The sequence below is a fragment of the Telopea speciosissima genome, chromosome 10 (genome assembly GCF_018873765.1).
Source record: "Telopea speciosissima isolate NSW1024214 ecotype Mountain lineage chromosome 10, Tspe_v1, whole genome shotgun sequence".
Classification (NCBI taxonomy): Eukaryota; Viridiplantae; Streptophyta; class Magnoliopsida; order Proteales; family Proteaceae; genus Telopea; species Telopea speciosissima.
The window spans coordinates 1,811,340-1,830,304 of NC_057925.1; the positions used below are offsets into that span (position 1 = coordinate 1,811,340).

The 18,965-nt window shown below is 38.4% G+C and overlaps 1 protein-coding gene across 1 annotated transcript; it reads right to left on the minus strand.

Moving 5' to 3' along the window:
- Positions 1 to 9,409: 9,409 nt before the first annotated feature.
- LOC122641584 lies at positions 9,410 to 12,247 on the minus strand. The gene is made up of 5 exons (XM_043834864.1): positions 12,191 to 12,247; positions 11,967 to 12,101; positions 10,189 to 10,259; positions 9,998 to 10,084; positions 9,410 to 9,919 (listed from the first exon to the last, which is right to left on the minus strand). The coding sequence occupies exons 1-5, from the start codon at positions 12,192 to 12,194 to the stop codon at positions 9,659 to 9,661; spliced, it is 558 nt and encodes a 185-aa protein (XP_043690799.1). The 5' UTR covers positions 12,195 to 12,247; the 3' UTR covers positions 9,410 to 9,658.
- Between the last annotated feature and the right edge of the window lie 6,718 nt (positions 12,248 to 18,965).

The following is an 18,965-nucleotide window of genomic DNA, read 5'->3' on the forward strand; positions in this document are numbered from 1 at the left end:
TTTTTCCCCCGAAAACCCGTTGTCTAGCTATTTAGTCATTTTGATGTGAACATGTACACGAGTCTATCAGTGTGTGGCATGTTTGTGGTTATCTGCCTCTGCATATAACCACTGGGTTATACCTCTCTTCATATAATTATATGAATTAAATGACAAAATTTCATAGGAGCAAATATGTTTATGGAAGTTCACATCTGGGTCAATTTACACTAATCCAATACTTTAAGCTTTCTTTCTCCTTCAAGCTTAAAAAATGAACTGTTTAATTCTTCAAATCGACGGGGATGGCCAATGGCCACTAATCTTCTCGAAAAAACCCCACAACTGAATACTTTAAGAAGTATAAGATCTTGAATATTATCCAAAACAGTATCTGGACAAGAATTGCATCTGTGAACAGTGATGCAGCTGTCATGTCACGGACTCACGGCTAGACTGGCTGCTATACTTGCTGTCATGGTGTCTGTCACATTGCTACGCTGGCTGTGACGGTTGTGATGGGTTCTTTCTCACCTGTTACTTTTTATGTAACCTTGTTTTTTCATCAGTTTCCTACACCATTGTTTCCCAAACCTAAGATTAATTGGTTGATGATCCAGATTCTTTTCACCTCAATTATGTTCTAAATATCTCCCAATACTTATTCTATAATAAACTGATAATCATGATTTGCTAATACCTTCTTTCTCCCCCCCCCCCCCCTCCCAAAATATTTTTTTTCTTGAAATGCTACAGAAGGAACCAGCTATAAGGATTTTGAAGCTGTGTATTCTCTACTGGCCAATGGCTGAAATAACTGTATTAGGGACAAAACACCAAATTGTCATGAATGAGGTTAGTTCTATCCCTTTGTGCCTACCCCCTCCACACTTAAGATGTCTTTGTTACCTTCTTAAGTACTTCTTCACTTCATTCTATTGATTTGATTATATGGCTACTTGTGAAGGCAGTTGATCTTGCAAAATGATTCTGCAATGGGACAACACCAAACATCATCATTAGGTACATGAGGACCTTTGTGAAAGACTATATTGGAACATATATATTTCTCAATCCTCTGCCTCCAGAAGCTGATAGTGTCTTTTGTGGATGGATTGAAACCAAGAAGGTCCCAAAGTTCTGGTTTAAATTTCAAATCCACAATCTAAATGGACTTCTGAACCTCAATGGTGAAGATGGAAGCATGGATTGCTAAGCTAGCATGGAAGAAAGTAACTGGTAGCTTGTCTTTTATGGTACAGTAGATCTTTGCATCAAAAGAAGAAAAAAAAAATTGCCACCGATTTCCTCATTATGTGCAAAAGAACAATAAAGGGTCTTTGACGGGATTTGCAGTTTTATATCTTCTCAAGTAATGTTATGGGCACTGATAGGATAATAACTTATTAGAAGTTGCATTCACTGATGGGTTTTATTCTTTGAACAGGGACTGAATTGTGTATGGTTCTAGTTTTTTCTTCTCTTATCGATGTCTACTGAAATCTTCAAGGATAACTCTGTGTGTGTATATTGTGATCATCCTAATGATAAAATTTTATTATTTAGGTTCTCTATTCCCCCACCCACCCCCCAAAAAAAAACCTCACCATAAAAGTGTTTACACCCCTGCATTGTGTGAACCCCATTGTATCTGTTTGGGCCTGTACATTTATAATATATGTACTCTGTTAGCATTCTCATTCCAAAGGATTAATTAATCCCGCTTTAGTTTGATGAAATAATTAGCTTAAAAAGTGTGAGAGAGCACCTCTGTGACTGGTGTGAAGCAAGCCATTTGCAAACTTGGAGAAGTGGTGACTTGAACCACTTGAATCATTTTTCTAAATTCTGCCATTCATCTGTCAAGTGGATAAGTAGTCTTGGAATTCTGAATGAAGACCAAGTGGTATTATTTTTGACAGAAAATGATAAATGACATAAATTTTGACAACCATACCCACATGATTATATTTACTTCTGCATAGATAATCCTCCCTCCATGATTCTAATAGTTCACTCCAGAAATTTACTGGGGGTTGCTATATATATCATGCATGGATCCTAATAAACCACTCTTGATTTTAAGTAAAGATCTGATTGGGCAATTTTCATTTTCACGGGGCTCCCCCTCTTTATTTTCCCCTTTTAATACACTATATTTAAAAATCAAGCACATGATGTGAAACCAAAGTTGTCACGGCGTCACGGCAATCCAAGTCGGTGGAGGGGTGTCACGTCGATATATCGACATGTCGCCTGCCATGGCGTTGCCATGGCAAGCATGTCGACCATGTTGTATTTTTTATTTTCTCTATTTTTAATGTTTTAATAGATGTATACTCAAGCCATGTTTTATTCTTTCTCTATTGTTTCTCAAGTTTTAAGAAGAAAATTCAGAAATCGAAGATGGATAGAAGAAATCGAAAGAAATCAAAGAGGGAAAAAAGAAATCGAAGAAGAAATCGAAGAGGGAAAGAAGAAATCGAAGAAGGAAGAAGAAATCGAAGACAGGAAGAAGAAATCGAAGACAGGAAGAAGAAATCAAAGAGGGACGCCATGGCGTAGGTCGCCATGCAACCTTCTCCAGCGCCATGACAACTATGTGTGAAACTAGTTTGAAGCATGGACTTTATTGAAATCAAAATGAATTGGAAACTAGAAAAACATAGGATATTAAAAGGAATTGGGGTGGGGGGACAAGGTTTTAAAACTCATCAATTCTGATTCTAAACGGTTGGAATCAACAAGACCTGGATGAATATTGAATTGGAGATGAGGATGGATCTCTAAGATCTAGATGTTAGGAAATTTTGTGCCAAGAAATTTGTAGATTTGGGCAGGATCCTCCAGCTCCAGCCACAGCTGGAGGAAACCCAAGTCCTCCCAAATTGGCCACTGGGGAGGATCATAATGTATGCTGCCTTACCCCTGCTTACGCAAAGAGGCTGTTTCCAAACTCGAACCCATGACCACTTGGTCACAATGGAGGAACCTTACCGCTGCACCAAGGCCCGCCCTAAGACTAGCACTTAACAGGATCACAAAATAAAGTAAAAAACAAAACAACAAAAGGAGAAAGTGGATATCAAATAACAGAATATTTAGAATGGTCTACTATGTTAGAGGAATAGACCTGCAAAGTTTGGTGGAATTCTAACAATAGAATTACCAAGTTGTGCAGAAGTCCTAGTGATAATAGGAAAATAAGTAGGAGAACTAAAACAGAACATCAATCAGAACAGAATAATACCCATGTCCTTAATATTTTAGTTTTACTAAGAACATCTTGACTCTACTATTAAAATAAGTAGAACAGAATAATACCTTATTTCAAAATATCATACTACTTTGTGAACAAGAATGTGGGAGGACAGTCTCGAGTGGAGGATCTAATATATTGTTTGAGGATATAAAAGCATAAATAGAGAAATTGTTTACTCAGTTCGTTACTGTTTGTCCTGGAGAATCCACTCACATTGGAATATTCTTGCAATAATTATATCTATTGTTTTCTTGGTCAGCTAGATGTAGTTTACAAAGAATTCCTAAATTTGTGCAGAGCACTCCATGAGAAAGGATTCTCCAACCAAAGGCCTAACACGGATTCATTGATTAAATCATCAGTAACCAACTGCTTACCAGTTTCCTGAATATGTGCAGTCAGCACATATCTTATTGTAGAGTCCATTGGGTTCCTGACATAATAAGTTGTATGTGCTCCTCAAGACTTACTTATAATCCACCAGCATGTTCACCAAGCCCAACTTCTACATATGGATTAACCTTTGCATGTGGTTTACAATCATCTCCCTCTCTACCACTGTGGTTATCGGCTTCACTCTTTGCTCCCAAGTATTGGGACACTCTCTCCATCTCTTCATTCAAACATCTCTCAACTTTCTTCACGAAATCACCACAATCTCTCTACTCTCATTAAACAGAGAGTTTTAAATGTTTACTATTATGATGAGAGCAATAGAGCGGATGCACCAAGAGGTGGTGATTGAGAAACTACTGCCTGATCTCATACCACGTTTATTCAGGATTCTTATGCGTATGCTTACTGATTTGGAAGGTGATAATGATCCATGGGAGATTATGGATATTCAAGATGATATTGAGACAAATTACAATTTCGATTTGAAAATGTTTGGCAGATTGGTAACATATGTGGGTGGTGGAGAAGGTATTTTGACCATAGCTCTTGATCTCTGGTCCCAATACTTGGAGACCGAAGAATGGGAAAAACATTACGCGATATTGGTTGTTCTTACCTAGATCTCTGGAGTATGCTGGGAGGTACTATTCTATACTCACCATTTTCTTGTGTTTGGGGCCTACCCCTTGGCTAGACAGATTAGCGTTTTGTTCAATTTTGTCTTGTTTCTGTATTATAGTTTCAGTGATTAGGATTCTTTTTGTATGTTAACTTAGAAAATTTAAAAGGTTAACCAAGGGGTAGGCCCCAAACACAAGAAAGTGGTGAATATAGAGTAGTACCTTCCAGCATACTCCAGAGATCTGGGTAACAGCAACCACTACCGTGTAATGCTTTTCCCATTCTTCGGTCTCCAAGTATTGGGACCAGAGATCAAGATCTACGGTAAAAATACCTTCCCCACCATCCACTTTTGTTATCAATCTGCCCAACATTTTCAGATCGAAGTTGTAATTTGTCTCAATATCACCTTACATATCCACATTTTCCGATGGATCATCATCACCCTCCAAATCAATAAGACAGAGGCATCCTTCACGACTTCCCAAAGGTTTCTGATTACAATAGGGTGGGTCCGGTGGGATTCACGTCTAACATTACGAAGAAGATCGTTCTTTAGATTTTCCTGAGTTATAGGGTTTATAGCTTCCCAACCCATTAGCATCGGGATGAAAAGGTGACGGAGCAGAAACACTGTAACCGAGATGGTGACAATCAGACCAGGCATGAGTTCCTTGATGCAACTAAGAACCAGCTCTGCGTTCGCCCGGACTGCTGATTGAGAAGACATTAGCTCATGGAGGAATATTCCAAAACCATCTAAATCAAACATGGTTCGACGTACAGCTATTTCGATCTCCGATCGAACCTGAAAGAAATTAGGGTTTTCATCGTCCATTTTAGCTATTTGGAACTTGGTGAAGAAGAAGAAAGAAAAGAAGCGAAGAAGAAGCTATGTGTTCTGTTCTGACTTCAGAGGAGGTTTTTTATTTTTATGAATTAAAGTTTATTTGAGGGGAAACGAAACAAAGTGGAGAGTACGGGTGAGTGTCGTTGCCCACAGCTGGCATAGGCACGTGATGTACAAATCAGGTTTTTTTTTTTTTTTTTAAATGAATCTCTTAATATTGGTTATTAATTTGTAGAATAGGTTTTTTTGTTTTTTTTTTTTTTTGAAGGAATGGTCCCAAATTATCAAATCTCATATATAGTGTAAGTGGTGGGTGAAGAGATTCCATCTTCACCCATCTTCCTTACTGGGAATGGATTCAGAATTCGGATTAGCATCGATTGGTCACAATTGACCAATCTTTCAGGTGATTCTTCCTAATTCCGATTGGAATTGGATAAGAACACACAAGCGCAAGGGAACCTATTTGTGCAGAGAATCGACAAGTTCATCAAACTTCAAATACTATGAGAAATGCTGGACAAAATAAAGAGAGAATCCAGTGACTCACATCAAATGTTGTAATCTTTAGTTCAAATCATGCAGAAAAGCCAATGCAAGAACCCACAACCTTTCACATAATCTAATAGAACCCCATTAAAACTCCACGAAATTATGCGAAAATCAAATCGAATTTCTAATGGAACAAAATGATTGAAGCAAGAAAATTTTGAAGTCGAGAATACCAAGAAGCGGATTGGCCAAGAGCGGCAAAGGAGAAACGGTGCTGAAGATTGATGGCAAGTTTGGCATGAACGAAAAGGAGGACTGCAATTTTTATTGAATCCAATCATGTGATGAGTCGACCTTTTGGGCTCGAAGCTTTCATCTCCATCAGAGATTCATGGTCGACTTCGATGCAGAACAGTATATCCTCGTTGCAGAAAGGGGTCAGTTGCAGCGTGTAAGGGGCGGGTGTGGAGGGTTAGGTTGCATCAGGGTGTAGGGACGGGTGGGGTCGCATGAAGAAGAAGATGAGGGGGCGGAGGAGTTGCAGGAAATAAGAGGAAGTGGCAGATGGTGTTGCAGGAGGAGGAGGAGTGGTGGGCGATACTTCTAATTAAACATGAATTGACGCTCCTATCCTTCGACAATTTCATTATACTTTTTGTACCCCATATCACAATTCTCTTAGATAAAAGCAATCATATGCACTTTTTTTTTAGTAGAATATTTCCATTTCCTGAGGGTAGAATATAGACAATGATGTACATAAATTTTAGGGTATATGTCATTTTCTCCAAATTTATATGATAAAATATTTTGATTTTCTTTTTAAATTACAAATAATAGTTAGATACAAAATTTATTATGAAAATAGTGATATCATACAAGTTTGCACTCCTCATATATACAATAATTCTCTTAGATAAAAGCAATCCTATACATCTCTTTTTATAGATAATGACATTTTTTAGGGAGGTTAGAACATAGATAACAATGCACACAAATTTTTGTAAACATCCATCAGAATGTGTAAAATGCTGAGGATAATGTGGTTAGGGCTGAAGTAGTGTATGACTCGGATCCCACAGATATGGCTCTGAGTAACCTCAGAATGGCTCGCGAACGTTTGCACCTTACTCTGCTTCAGGAAGAAATTTTCGGGAAAAAAAAATCCAGAATTAAATGGCTGTGGTAGGGAGAGAGAAATACCAAGTTTTTCCATGTTGTGTTAACGTGAAGCGTAAATGGAGGGGCCTCGGTAAAATTAAGAATTCCCAGGGAGAATGGGTGTTTGAGAAGGAAGGGATCAACGCAAAACCTATTAGACATTTTAGAGAGATTTTCTCTATTGGCCCTATAGTCACTAATGTGGATCTGTTGAATTCAATTCCCTCTATCATTATCGATGCTGACAACGATATGCTTTCTACGGCACCATTGTTAGAAGAGGTTAAAGTTCTTCCTTTCTAAGGACAGTGCGCCAGGTCCGAACGGTTTCACAGGCCATTTTTTCACATATTGTTAGAACATTGTTGGTGTTGATGTATGGGCAGCAGTGAAGGATTTTTTTGATGGAGGTGCTTTCCTGAGAAGCTTCACTTCGTCTCATCTTAACCTCATTCCTAAGGAGGAGGAGGAGGAATATATGTCGGATTTCAGACCTATCAATCTCTGTAATTTTTCCAATAAAATAATTGCTAAGGTTCTCTCTTCTAGATTGGCTGGCTTGCTGTCAAATGTCATCTCCGACCACTCTCTCATTTGTATGCTCGAAAAGCACATTTAAAGAGCCCTTTTAAGCCATATTGAGAAGGGGCGGTGGGTGGGTGAAATAGCCAAGGTAGCTTGCTACCTATATAATTCCCACTAATGGTTTTGAAGAAGATTGGCTGGGAATGCACAGAAATGATCTCTTTTCCTTCCCCACCGTCCTAGCTTCATAGTTCTGTGGATCTGAACGATGTGATTCCAACAAACTGATTAAGGAATGAAGCAACATTAGCCTCAGTTTACTTGTTTTCAAGTGCTTTTGTGTGTGTTTTTAAGAGTTCTCTTCTCTAGTTGATTGAGCATAACCTAAGTATATCACAATATGACCCAATAAGCGAGTGCAACGATTACTGAAAAATTATCTGAATTACATCATAAGAAGCATCTACAGTCTTAAGGAGAGTGACAAGTGGCATAACTTAGCCTCATGGATTCTTTAAGATTTTGTGTTTTCAGGTTTGTGATGTCGTGCATTGTGTATAAGTTTGCAGTTATCAACTGTGATTTATGTATGATCCCAATAAGTATCTTGTTCCCCTAATTTACATTTATGGTTTCGTATAGATATGTCCTACAGACATGCATGACAACTTCTGAGGTGGTGGCTAATGTTTTTCTAAGTGAGTGCCTAACAAGGTTAAAAAAACTCAGAAATGGATACGAGAACAGTCTTCATTGATTTCAACTCGACTATGATTTAAACTGTTCCAAAATTAATCAGGAATAAATTGGAATCGATGGGAAGTGTTAAAGTTATGGTATTGTTTAGTAGTCATGGACTCATGGTATAACTCAACACCAATTAAATGGGATCGACTACATAGATCATTTTCCCCCAATCAGTTCTATTCAAAACCATACATAAGTTGCAAAAAAGCCATTTGAGGTAGCATTGACATGTGCAATAGAGGCCTTTAATTTTACTTCTGCCACATTCTCAAGATTCACCTTGTCATAGTTATGGAGCAACTGATCTCATCAAGTTATGTCAAAAGAATGCAATCTTTGGTTCTCTCACTTCAATTAGTTTTTCCGACTTCTTACAAGTTAACATCCTTTTACTATTTATGATCGAAAAACTCAGAGTTCAGATGTTTTGGTTCTTCTGCAAGTACACACCCATGCAAGATGTTTGATGGGGACATGCTGGCTCGGTTCTTGGATCTTACAAGTATGCAACAAGAGGCTCTACTGGCATCAAGTTCAAAACCACCCTCTATTGTCACCAATCCCTGCCAATAAGATTGTCCAGTTGAGTAAACTGACTTCATTATCCCCTTAACTAGGCAGTACAAGGCAAAAGCTTTTTGCCGTTTTCAATCTTCAGTGATAAAGAGTCATTTGTCTACATTTTACTCAAGCAGGGAAAGAAAGCAAAGATCTTCCCGATCCAATGTACCATATATCCATAAATGAGGTTGCAAGAGGATTGCTCCTAAGAATTATAGGAACCACAATTTGGAAGTTACTGATCATAAGAATTATAGGAACCACAACTTGGAAGATACCTCCCCTTCCCCCCACCCTCCAAAGCAAAAAGAAGAAAAAGGGAGAGATCTATGGGAACTATTTTTTAAGGGAAATGGAAGCATACACCACCTTTATTCTAACAATGTGGACTACAAGTGGGGCCCATATGGATGATACCATTCTCCAGAAACCCATTGATGAAACAAAATCATGTTTTGCTTTTTTTTTTTCTTTTTTTTTCCCTCAACTCGGACAACTTTCCTATGTCAAAACCTGATTAGGTTTTTCCAACTATGATCCACAATAAAGAATTCAACCCAAGCCATACAATACAATTCCACCAAATCCAACTTTATCGCTAGACTCCAAGTGGAATCTAAATTTTAAGGCACTCTCCAGGAAATTCTGTGATCACCAAGTACAGATGATTTTCAGTTGGAAAATGCATGGGGCCCAAGCAGTGTTCCTCAAAACATGGGACTCGCTGATAACTGGGACCCACCTTGTACAGATGCATGTCCCCACTGCATCACAGCCTTCCCATCGCTTGTGAGCAACACAAGTTAGGAACATAAGCTCGTGCATCAAGCATTCCCCCTCATAGTTTAGCACAAAAAGAAACACCATTAAGAACTAAGAAGCAGATCTTAGAAGGCCTCATTTAGTGACATAACTTGCCTGAATTACAATGACCAGTTCAAGCAAGAAATTCTCTTCTCCCAATCCCTATTTCCCTCTTTTATCTCATCACAAGAAAACTAATTGTTTACTGACCAAAATTTTCTCATTCAATGAATGTGAAATCAGATGCACCTCACAAATCTTCACCTGCGCTTTTTACCACTCTGCTTTTTGCCTCCTTTCTTCTTTCCGGCCCCTTTCCTCTTCTTCCCCTTGTTGATTTCTGTTGTTTTATCATCATTCTCTCTAGATGAACTGCCTCGCAACATATGCCTCACATTCAGTACACCATTTCTGAAATTGCCTTCACTTGATTTCAGCACCCTGTCCTCTGGCCCCCGCTTCTCTGCCACTCTGGTAGTACTACTTTGAAGCTTACCCCCAAATCGTCCAAGAACCATCCCCTGAAACAGCAATAATCATCAGCACCGTCCATTTGAAGCATATAACTAAGAATCAACAACAGAAGGCCCATTAATCACCTCTTGCAACAATTTTTGTTCTCTTTCTTTCCGTTTCTTCATGCAACATCTAGCTACACTTAGCGGGATTCTCTGCTTCTTGGTGGGCTGTGCCAAGAGTTAGCATGGTCCAAATATAAGAGTTCAGTCGCATCACAATATTTAGATATGGGCATCTAGAACAAAAAGGAAGATGGTCATTAAGTTCTCACCTTTCCACCCAAAGCTACAACCCTCCGGTCCTCCAGTTGCTTCCTCTCCTTCCATGTCATGTTTGAGGAGCCTATATCGACGAAAATTTAAAGGTCAAAAAAAGTCAGAAATAAACCCCAAAACATTGTAAAATTCTGACGAGGAAACCTACAGTAGGAACTGCAGTTCATTTGGTAAAGCAAATTTAACAAAGAAGTGCATGTGTGTATATATAAGTTTTGGGGAAGAGTTTGCTGTCTGGCCGTGTAGCCCCTGCACCAGCGCGGGGTCAATGAGACTGTGCACAGGAGCATCATCATGGGTGGGCTTTTTTATTTTACGGAGGGCAGAGCAGTAATTTTGCACACTCCTGTGTCTGGGAGCAGGAGCCACACGACCAGGTAGCATTCTTTACCTTTGCTTTTTTCTCTCTCTTTCTTTTCCTCCTGCTTTATTTATTTATTTACAAGTGTACAAGATTGGAATTTACAATAAATCAAAAGAAAAGGTATACGGCTCCACACCCAACCATGGACTGGTTGACAATATGAGAACAATTGGGTGTCCGTGCAGCACTTGCTAGCACATGATGGCTACGATTAATCCTAAACAAGCCACAAAAGGGAAAGGAGGGAAGCAAAGCAAAGACACACAGATGGGAGGAAATCAAAGCAATTTCATTAATTGAAGCAAAAAAGCATTACAACCTAGCTCTCTAAAGGGGATCACCAGGCAAAGTGTGTAGCAGGACAATGGGTCTCAGGCCACCAGTGTAGGGGCAGGCAACCAAAGGCTAGACTCCATGACAATCTGTCACTCCCCTACAAGGTAGCTTTTATATTCTTTAGGGATTTCCATCATGAGACATGACCAACCCCCCCCCCCCTAAAAATCATACTGGTCACAAACTCACAATTTAGTTACAAAAATGCCATTAGGCACCACCACCATGCCATGGCTAGCTCTCAAGTCCCACCTATGCCATGATTGTAGGCCATACGAACACCGTTGGACAAAACAGTCGTGACAATAGGATCTCAGTCTCAAAGTAAGCTTGCAATCTAGAGAAAGATCCAAGCATAACAGGATTGAGTTGTATGCATTTGTCCCTGAATATACCTTTTCTCTCATTTATTAGGCATCCAATAAATAGTCACATCACACCTATAAACAGATCAGTAACATCAATTATTTAGTTTCAATAGTGCTTAAATTTTCTTATTGGAAGCTTTACTTCAATAGTATGAATTCTTTCAGAGTTAAGGATCCCTACACCTAGATACATTGTCATAGATTATCTGGTAAACTTAAAACTGCCCGACCCATTTTAGAAAGTAAAATCAAGCAAAGAGTGTGTCAGACAGGTTACTTGAAGGGTGGCACATTCATCACCAGTTAATCTTAGTCAAATGCTGATTAATTGTGGGTCATTACCAACTAAAAGCACAAAACAAGCATACACTGTCTTACAGGGTAACCCTGAACCTTATTACACCTCAAATTGATCCACATCATGTCTTGTTTCTACTGCTAGATGAAAGGAGGTCGCGGGGAGGTAGACAATAGGGCATAAAACTGGTTCTTCCCTGCCATTTCTCCCCCTCCCCCTTTTTCTTTGGGCAATCAGTTCTTTCCTTTTCTTTCAAGAGGAAGATACGTACATAGTACAAGGCAACAACATTGCATCAACAAATTAGATAAGCATTAGATATTTTATCAGAAATTCACTACTCTCCATACAGCTGGAAACTTCTATACCATAGCTAGCAGAAATATATTTCAAAGCGAAAAGTAGTACCCAAGTACTCAACATCCTTCAGTATCTTTCTGAAGTCCATATCTCCGTCCTTGAAATCCTTCTGAACAGTGGATGAACCACTTTTAGATGTCTGATTTTTATGCATTGCCACCGATTTCGACTTAACTGGAAAACAAAATAGACATCAAAAAAAATTAATCGTTTCAGGCAACTATATATAACCCACCAACACTGCTCATGGATAGGAGCACAAAACTACTCACCCATCTATCGTCTCTCTGTTCTTCCTCTCCGCCACAGACAATAGAGAAAACCTGATGTACGACTCCTCACGTTCTCTCTCTCCGTCTCCTTTGCTTCCTGGGTTCCAATATGATTTGGGAATGGCAATAAAAATGGTACGGATACGTACGGCAATTAAACGGGTCAAACAGCAATAATATGTTTCAATAATCTGGCGTAACAAAACAAGTACGGCAATGATACAATACATGTTTACTACTGCCGCTTTGTAAGCAAAAATACGGGCATTTATCCACAATGTAACAGATATTCACCACCTAATAAACAAAATAATAGCATATATACAATGATTTTAACAAAATAAAAAATGGACCAGCAGAGAGGATGTGAACCAACCAATTTGACCACTATAACAGCCAGAAGAACATGGCTTTCTGTTGACACATTATAATTTTCAATAACAAAGGAAACAAATCATAAAGAATGAAGACATCTCAATCTAAAAGGATAAGAAAACAAGTTAAACCTAACCAATAAACCTCATTCAGTATCACGGGATAGGGCCATGGGTATCAGAATAAAGCAAGAAGAATTATTTTACAGGATTATCAAGAGTTCTGCCACTGTACAAATATAATAAAGACGGCACTGAATTTCCAAAGTCCAGGCCATGCTGCCATGGTACAACCAAATATTAATGTGCAAACACTCAAAAAACATCAGACACTAAGAAATAGAGTTGTTCTGTTTCCTTCTTTTAATGAATAAAAATTCACTTCTCTTTCTCCACCTATGAATTGATTTTTTGAAGAGACCACAGAGAGTGAGAAACCAACAAATAAATTCATGGAGTTTTCATCCATTCACCAAACTGGCAAAAGAGAGTAGCAGCTCTAAAAAGGATAAGGCTCTGCAAAACTGAGCATACAGCATCGCTGGTCAGAGAGAGAAATGCATCCATCTGAGAAAAAAACTTACAGGAGAAAGGCCCTGATTGACTTCACGGAGACGGAGAAGAAAAAGGGTACACCGGGGCAGGGGCTCGCCGGAGGAGGAGAGCAGCGAGTCGTTGGTCTCCTTCCCACCACTGCAATTGCCGATGGAGTTCGACAATAGAGCTTCAATCGCCGGTTGCCACTAAAATCATCCGAGCACAGAGCCGGAGAAAAGGGAAGGGTTCCAAAATCCCACTCCCAGTGATCTGCTTCGTGCTTGGTTTCGTATTGTGAACGTGAAGGGGCGAGATCGATAAGTCGATTAGGAATTTGGGGGGTTAGGGGTTTAGGCCTTAGGTCAAGGGGTATCGAATCAATCGATTAGTTTTTTTTTTTTTTTAACGTAACCGTATAATTCGCATTTTATTTGTGTTAATACTCTGTACCTTAGTAAGTTCGGAAATGGCAATTGAACGGGAACGGATATGTACGGCAACTAAACGGACTAGCCGGCAATAATACTTTTAAAAAATCCGGCGTAATAAAACGCATACGGCAATAATACGATAAACATTTAATACGTGTTTAATATGGCCACTCTATAAACAAAAATACGGGCATATATTCACTATGTTACAGACATTTACCACCTAATAAACAAAATAATAGCATATACACAATGATTTTAGTTTGTGGTTTTAGAATCTTTAACCAAAATCAGAAACGATTGTCGTATCTCCAAGATAATTGAAGCATTGGGGAACCAGAATTTTCTATCATTCTCTGTTCTCAACTTGTGTTACTTACACTAATTACAGCCTTAATCAGAGAGCTAAGCTTAAATCTTCAGATTAACATTCAATGTACTTCAAAAAAAAAAAAAAAGCAAATCGAACCAATGCAAGTACACCTTTATTCTGGGTTAAAGTGAGTGGTTCTTTTAGAATCTTTGTCCTGGAGCATAGCTTAGCAGGGTTATTTGTTCTATATAAATCTTCAAATCTGCAATTGCCATTTCCAAATCTCTAAAGCAATGGTGCTTGATTTAAGTATAATTGATTAAAAATTAGTCAAAACACTCAAGCCACCACCACCTATTCCCATTACTTAAGCTTCAAATACTTCCAAAACGGAAAGATATTTTAAGATTGAAGAACTTATTGGGTTTGAAATGATGATAAGAACTTGGGTTCTTTCATTAATTCACATCTGGGTTTCCAATTGAAGAATACAAAAGATGTTATATTGACTAACACAACAATGGAACCAAGAGAAAAAAGAGGATTGAGGAGTAAAGAAATAAGAAGCGGCAGAAAGACATAGTCACATGAGACCAAAAAAAAAATCACAAAGGGCTTAACATTCAATAATGCTATTTACATCCACAGAAGATAGCATAACTTACAGGAGCGAGAGGAGGAGAAAGGGGCAAAGAATGGAAGAGGAACAGAGCTTGTCCGCCACTCCACCGCTGCAATTAACCTTGAACGAAGACGAAGAATAGGAAGGGAGCAGGGGCTAAGGGGTATTGAACCTTATATGAAGTCTCGCCGGCCACCGTTGAACGGAGACGGAGACGAAGCAGGAGATCGAGCAGCACCGCAGCAGACGGCTAGGGCTCCAAGACTGAAGAGAAGACCAGAGCTTTTTACCCTTTTTGCGAACTGAAGGGGTTTTGCGTGTTTTATCATTTTACCTTTAGTTTTTGTTTTTTTTTAACATATTATACGCGATTAATACGTATTTATACGGGTATAAAACGGCAACACTCAAAAAATACGTTTTTTTAGCAAATATATGGATATATACAGCATAATATGTTTTTTTGAATTAAACGTTCGAATATGCATTTAATACGCATATAATACGCGAACTTACTAACTAAGCTCTGCACCTTAAAAGCCACTTATAAAACCTTATAATAAAATCTTTGTACCAAAAAAAAACATTATAATAAAAATAAGGGTTGATGTTCTCTGTGTCGTAGTGCAGGCTGCACCAAGACAAATAGGCCTGTCACTCAGGGGGGCAGGGTGGTCATTGCACTCAACCCCCATGTGTCTGGGCGTAGCCTGCGCCGCCAGCACAGAGAACATTCTCCTTAAAAATAAATTCTTACAAAAACATCTTTAGAAGCAATTATGTTTTCTTCCTCACCATGTAGTCTGTTAGTGTCAATGAATTAGTGAATATAGCTTTTGGATGTCCTTTTGTAATCACATTTGGAACTGCAACCTATGTGATTAGATAGTTGTTTTATGTTGGAGGTATAGATGCATTGTCAACTCAGATTGCATAATTGGGGTATCTAAAACCCTTAAGGAGAGCCTCATTTGATGCGACTCAACTCTACCATTTACTGTTCAGATATCACAAAAGGACGTGTATTGGTGCACATCTTTCTACAATAATATATAGGTGTCATACTAATCAGATAAGCCTTGTATTTATTGTTCGTTTATTATAGTATTTCTAGTCTTATACTTGTTGCCCATGATATTTGATTCCTACTAGCATTGGAAGAGGGTTTCTTCAAGAACAAAGCAATTTGCGAGGTAAGATTCGTTTAAAACCCTCATTTTATTTGTGGGTTTAGATGATTGATTTTGAAGTTTAAGATGAGGTACTTCGAGTTTGGCTAATGGGGTATTGAATGGACAGCGAACAGAATGAATAACGCCATTCAAAGTTGGATTTTAGTTTACGGCAAACTGAACCCCCATTCTTTCCGAACGGTATATTTTCCTCATTTGATGTCCCAATGACCTGTTTTATAGTGAGGTTTGAAAGTAGATTCATGTAGCTTCATTTCATGTATAAATAGGTTTTTCTCAGTTATGCTCGGAAGATCTGAGAGCTGTAGGAAGAGTTGTTGCGAATCGGCTAGCTGACAAAATTTGGGGGCTAGTCAGTTGAAGAATCGGAGGGCTAAGGGTGTCAATCGGTGCGGTTCTAGTTATTCGGTTCGGTTTCAGTGCACTTTACATCTTAATAAGGTGAAATCAAAACCGAATCGGATAGGAATCAAGCAAAATCATAATCGTTTTGTATGCGGTCCGATTATATTGGTTTCTATTCGATTTTCTTCATTTGATTCACAATCGGTTTACATGCGCTTTGTGTAGTGTCGATTTTGGGAAACCATAATGAAGACAACCTTGGTTTTCAAGGCTTTTTTATTCCCGTGTTTACCCATTCACTCCCGGTCTCCCTCACTCATCTTATTTCCCATGCCTATGTGATTTAAAACATAAAAAAAAAACACTTCCAATCTTCACCGGTTCTTCTTTTCTTTTCATATTATTTGTCTTCCATTTTTTTTTCTTTTCCACTCTCACATGATAAACAAATTATTTCTTCTATTAGAAAGTAGGGTTTTGTTAATCTATTTTACCATCATCCATAATTTTCAATTCATACTTGAAAAAATACAATATATAGTTAATCCATGACATTTTACTTATTTTATGTGTCAAGTATGATACAATAATTATTGTATTGTGTATGTCCGCTGTTCCACGGTCCTAAAAGTCGGTTAACCTTTTGGGATTGGTGTGTGTGGTTTGTGTGATTATACTTTCATTACAAAAAAAAAGTATGATACAGTAATTATGTTTATTAAATTAATTAGGGGTTTCCTTTCCCCCTTTTGGGGTTTAGGAATACATTCATTTACCCAAAAAAATTAATTAGGGAAAATTTCACAGACACCCCCTGTAAGTATATCAAATATACGAACACCCCAAACATTGTCCAAATATCAACCTTCCCCGATGTTAAGCACAATTAGCACTCAAAGTTGAAATATCCATTCTAACCTCATTAGTTAACCTCTCATTCCATCTTCTTCCCTCTTCTTCCTTATTCTTCCCCCTGAGAGAGGTTGAGGAGGGTGAAATGCCTAAGCTAAGACAGCTAGCTATCTTCGACCCCTGTTCTTCTACTTGATCTCCTTCCTCCGTACTTACTATTTTTTTTCTTCACCTGCAACTAAGTAATCAAGCTCCATTACTGAAGCTACTAGTCTCTTGTGGAGTCCACCAAATAGCTGCACACTGTCTGAATTGTTTACTGATCTATGGCACTAATTACACCTTGCAGCTAGGTTAGTTTCTAATTCTTGTTGTTGGTTCAAGTTTGGATTTCTCTGCAACCGAGTAACCTTTGTTGCTGCAAGTTTTGGGATCACATCTTTGTTGGGTATATTCTATAACTCTAATATATGTTATAATATAAGTCTACTTGAATAAGGAATCAGGCTGTGGTGGGCCCCACTAAATAGAACTCATCTAACCAAAAACCCTAGTCTTTCCTATAAATACTAGCTGGAGGCAGCAACCTGTTTATTCCAAACTTGATATACAGGGTGTATTGCTTTAAGCAACCTTGTGCTTAAACCCAAAATCCAAACAATCTCATCATAAGGAGGCCCACTCGACATGAGTTTGGGTCAGGTTTGACTTCAGATCAGCAAGCTACTGAGAACCCTTAATCTATGCTATTGGCTGGTCTATTCTGGAGGTTATTTCTGCTGCAACTTGAAGGAGTCATATCACTACAACTATTGATTGGAATCAGCTCAGAATTGGAGCTTATCCTTACACCTTAAGAGTTTCCTTCGATCCTATTTTGGTCCCCTTTTGCTAGGTGTTTTTGATCTGTACACACTTAAGTGTCTATTTTCTTGCTTAAGTTTATAATTTGGTGACCTATTGACATCTCCACATCCGACCATTAGCTTGGTCTGGAATTTTCAGAGACTCATCCCTCCTATTGGACCTCTCTTTGCTTAAAAGGTCAGGCCCATCCATTGGTCATAACCAATAATTATGAGTTTGCTATTTTCCTGGTTGACTGTGGCCTGTAGCAGCCTTGTTTAGTTGTTGATTGCTGACTCCTATTGCTGGAACTGTTAGGCACTGTTGTGGGTAATATTGGGGTTGGGTTGTCTATAAGGACTATAATCTGACCTTACATTAGAAAGGAGTGTTATAACTTATAACTGCAGAGAAAACATAACTGTAGTATAGTGTACAGTTACCAAAAGCGAAGAAAAAGAAACATAAAATAGCTTTTTGAGGTTGAGTTGTTGTTGTTGTAACAGAAGAGAAGAAACATAAAATAATTTTTTAACTATGTTGTGACCTATGGAAGTTCACACTGTGGTAAGGGTAATTTTACCATTTAAAAAGAGTTAACAGTCACTTAACTATAGAGACCTAGCGGAGTGGATTAAGTTGAAATAAAGTCATAAAGTAGGGTTTGTCTGTGATATTTTGACAATATTTGGGGTGTCCGTGAAATTTTTCCAATTAATTATTATGTTATTAATTAATCCAATTAATGCATGAGCTAGTATTCGAGTACAAGGTACCGGCTCTATTCGATTTTTTATTTATTTAGAATCGTAGTTTTGCAGTGCAAATCAAAATCGAAACGGAAAGAGAACCTATAAAATGAAAACCGGATCATGCAATGCGGTTCGATTTGATCGAAAACGGTTGGTTTAGGTTCCATTTTGGCACTCTTAAGTCTTAACTACATATTACTGGGTTCAATTTGTATTTAAAACACATGTTTATTAAACCATTCAATTCGGTGTTGAACCATTAAACCCCTGTTTTGAACCGGTTACAACTTTGTTGAAAACATTAGGGTTTACCGTTATGGTTGGGCCTTCACACAAAACCACGTTAGTATTCTTCCCATTCGACCTTGTTGAACTCAGCTTGAGACTCAAGAGGCTACTACGCCACTGCCGGAGAGGGAAAGCTGCTGGATAAGATTGCCTCCGTCGCCGTTGCTGTTCACGAAACACCACCAGTTGCTTCTGCTAGTTAGTTGGTATTCATTTATTCTT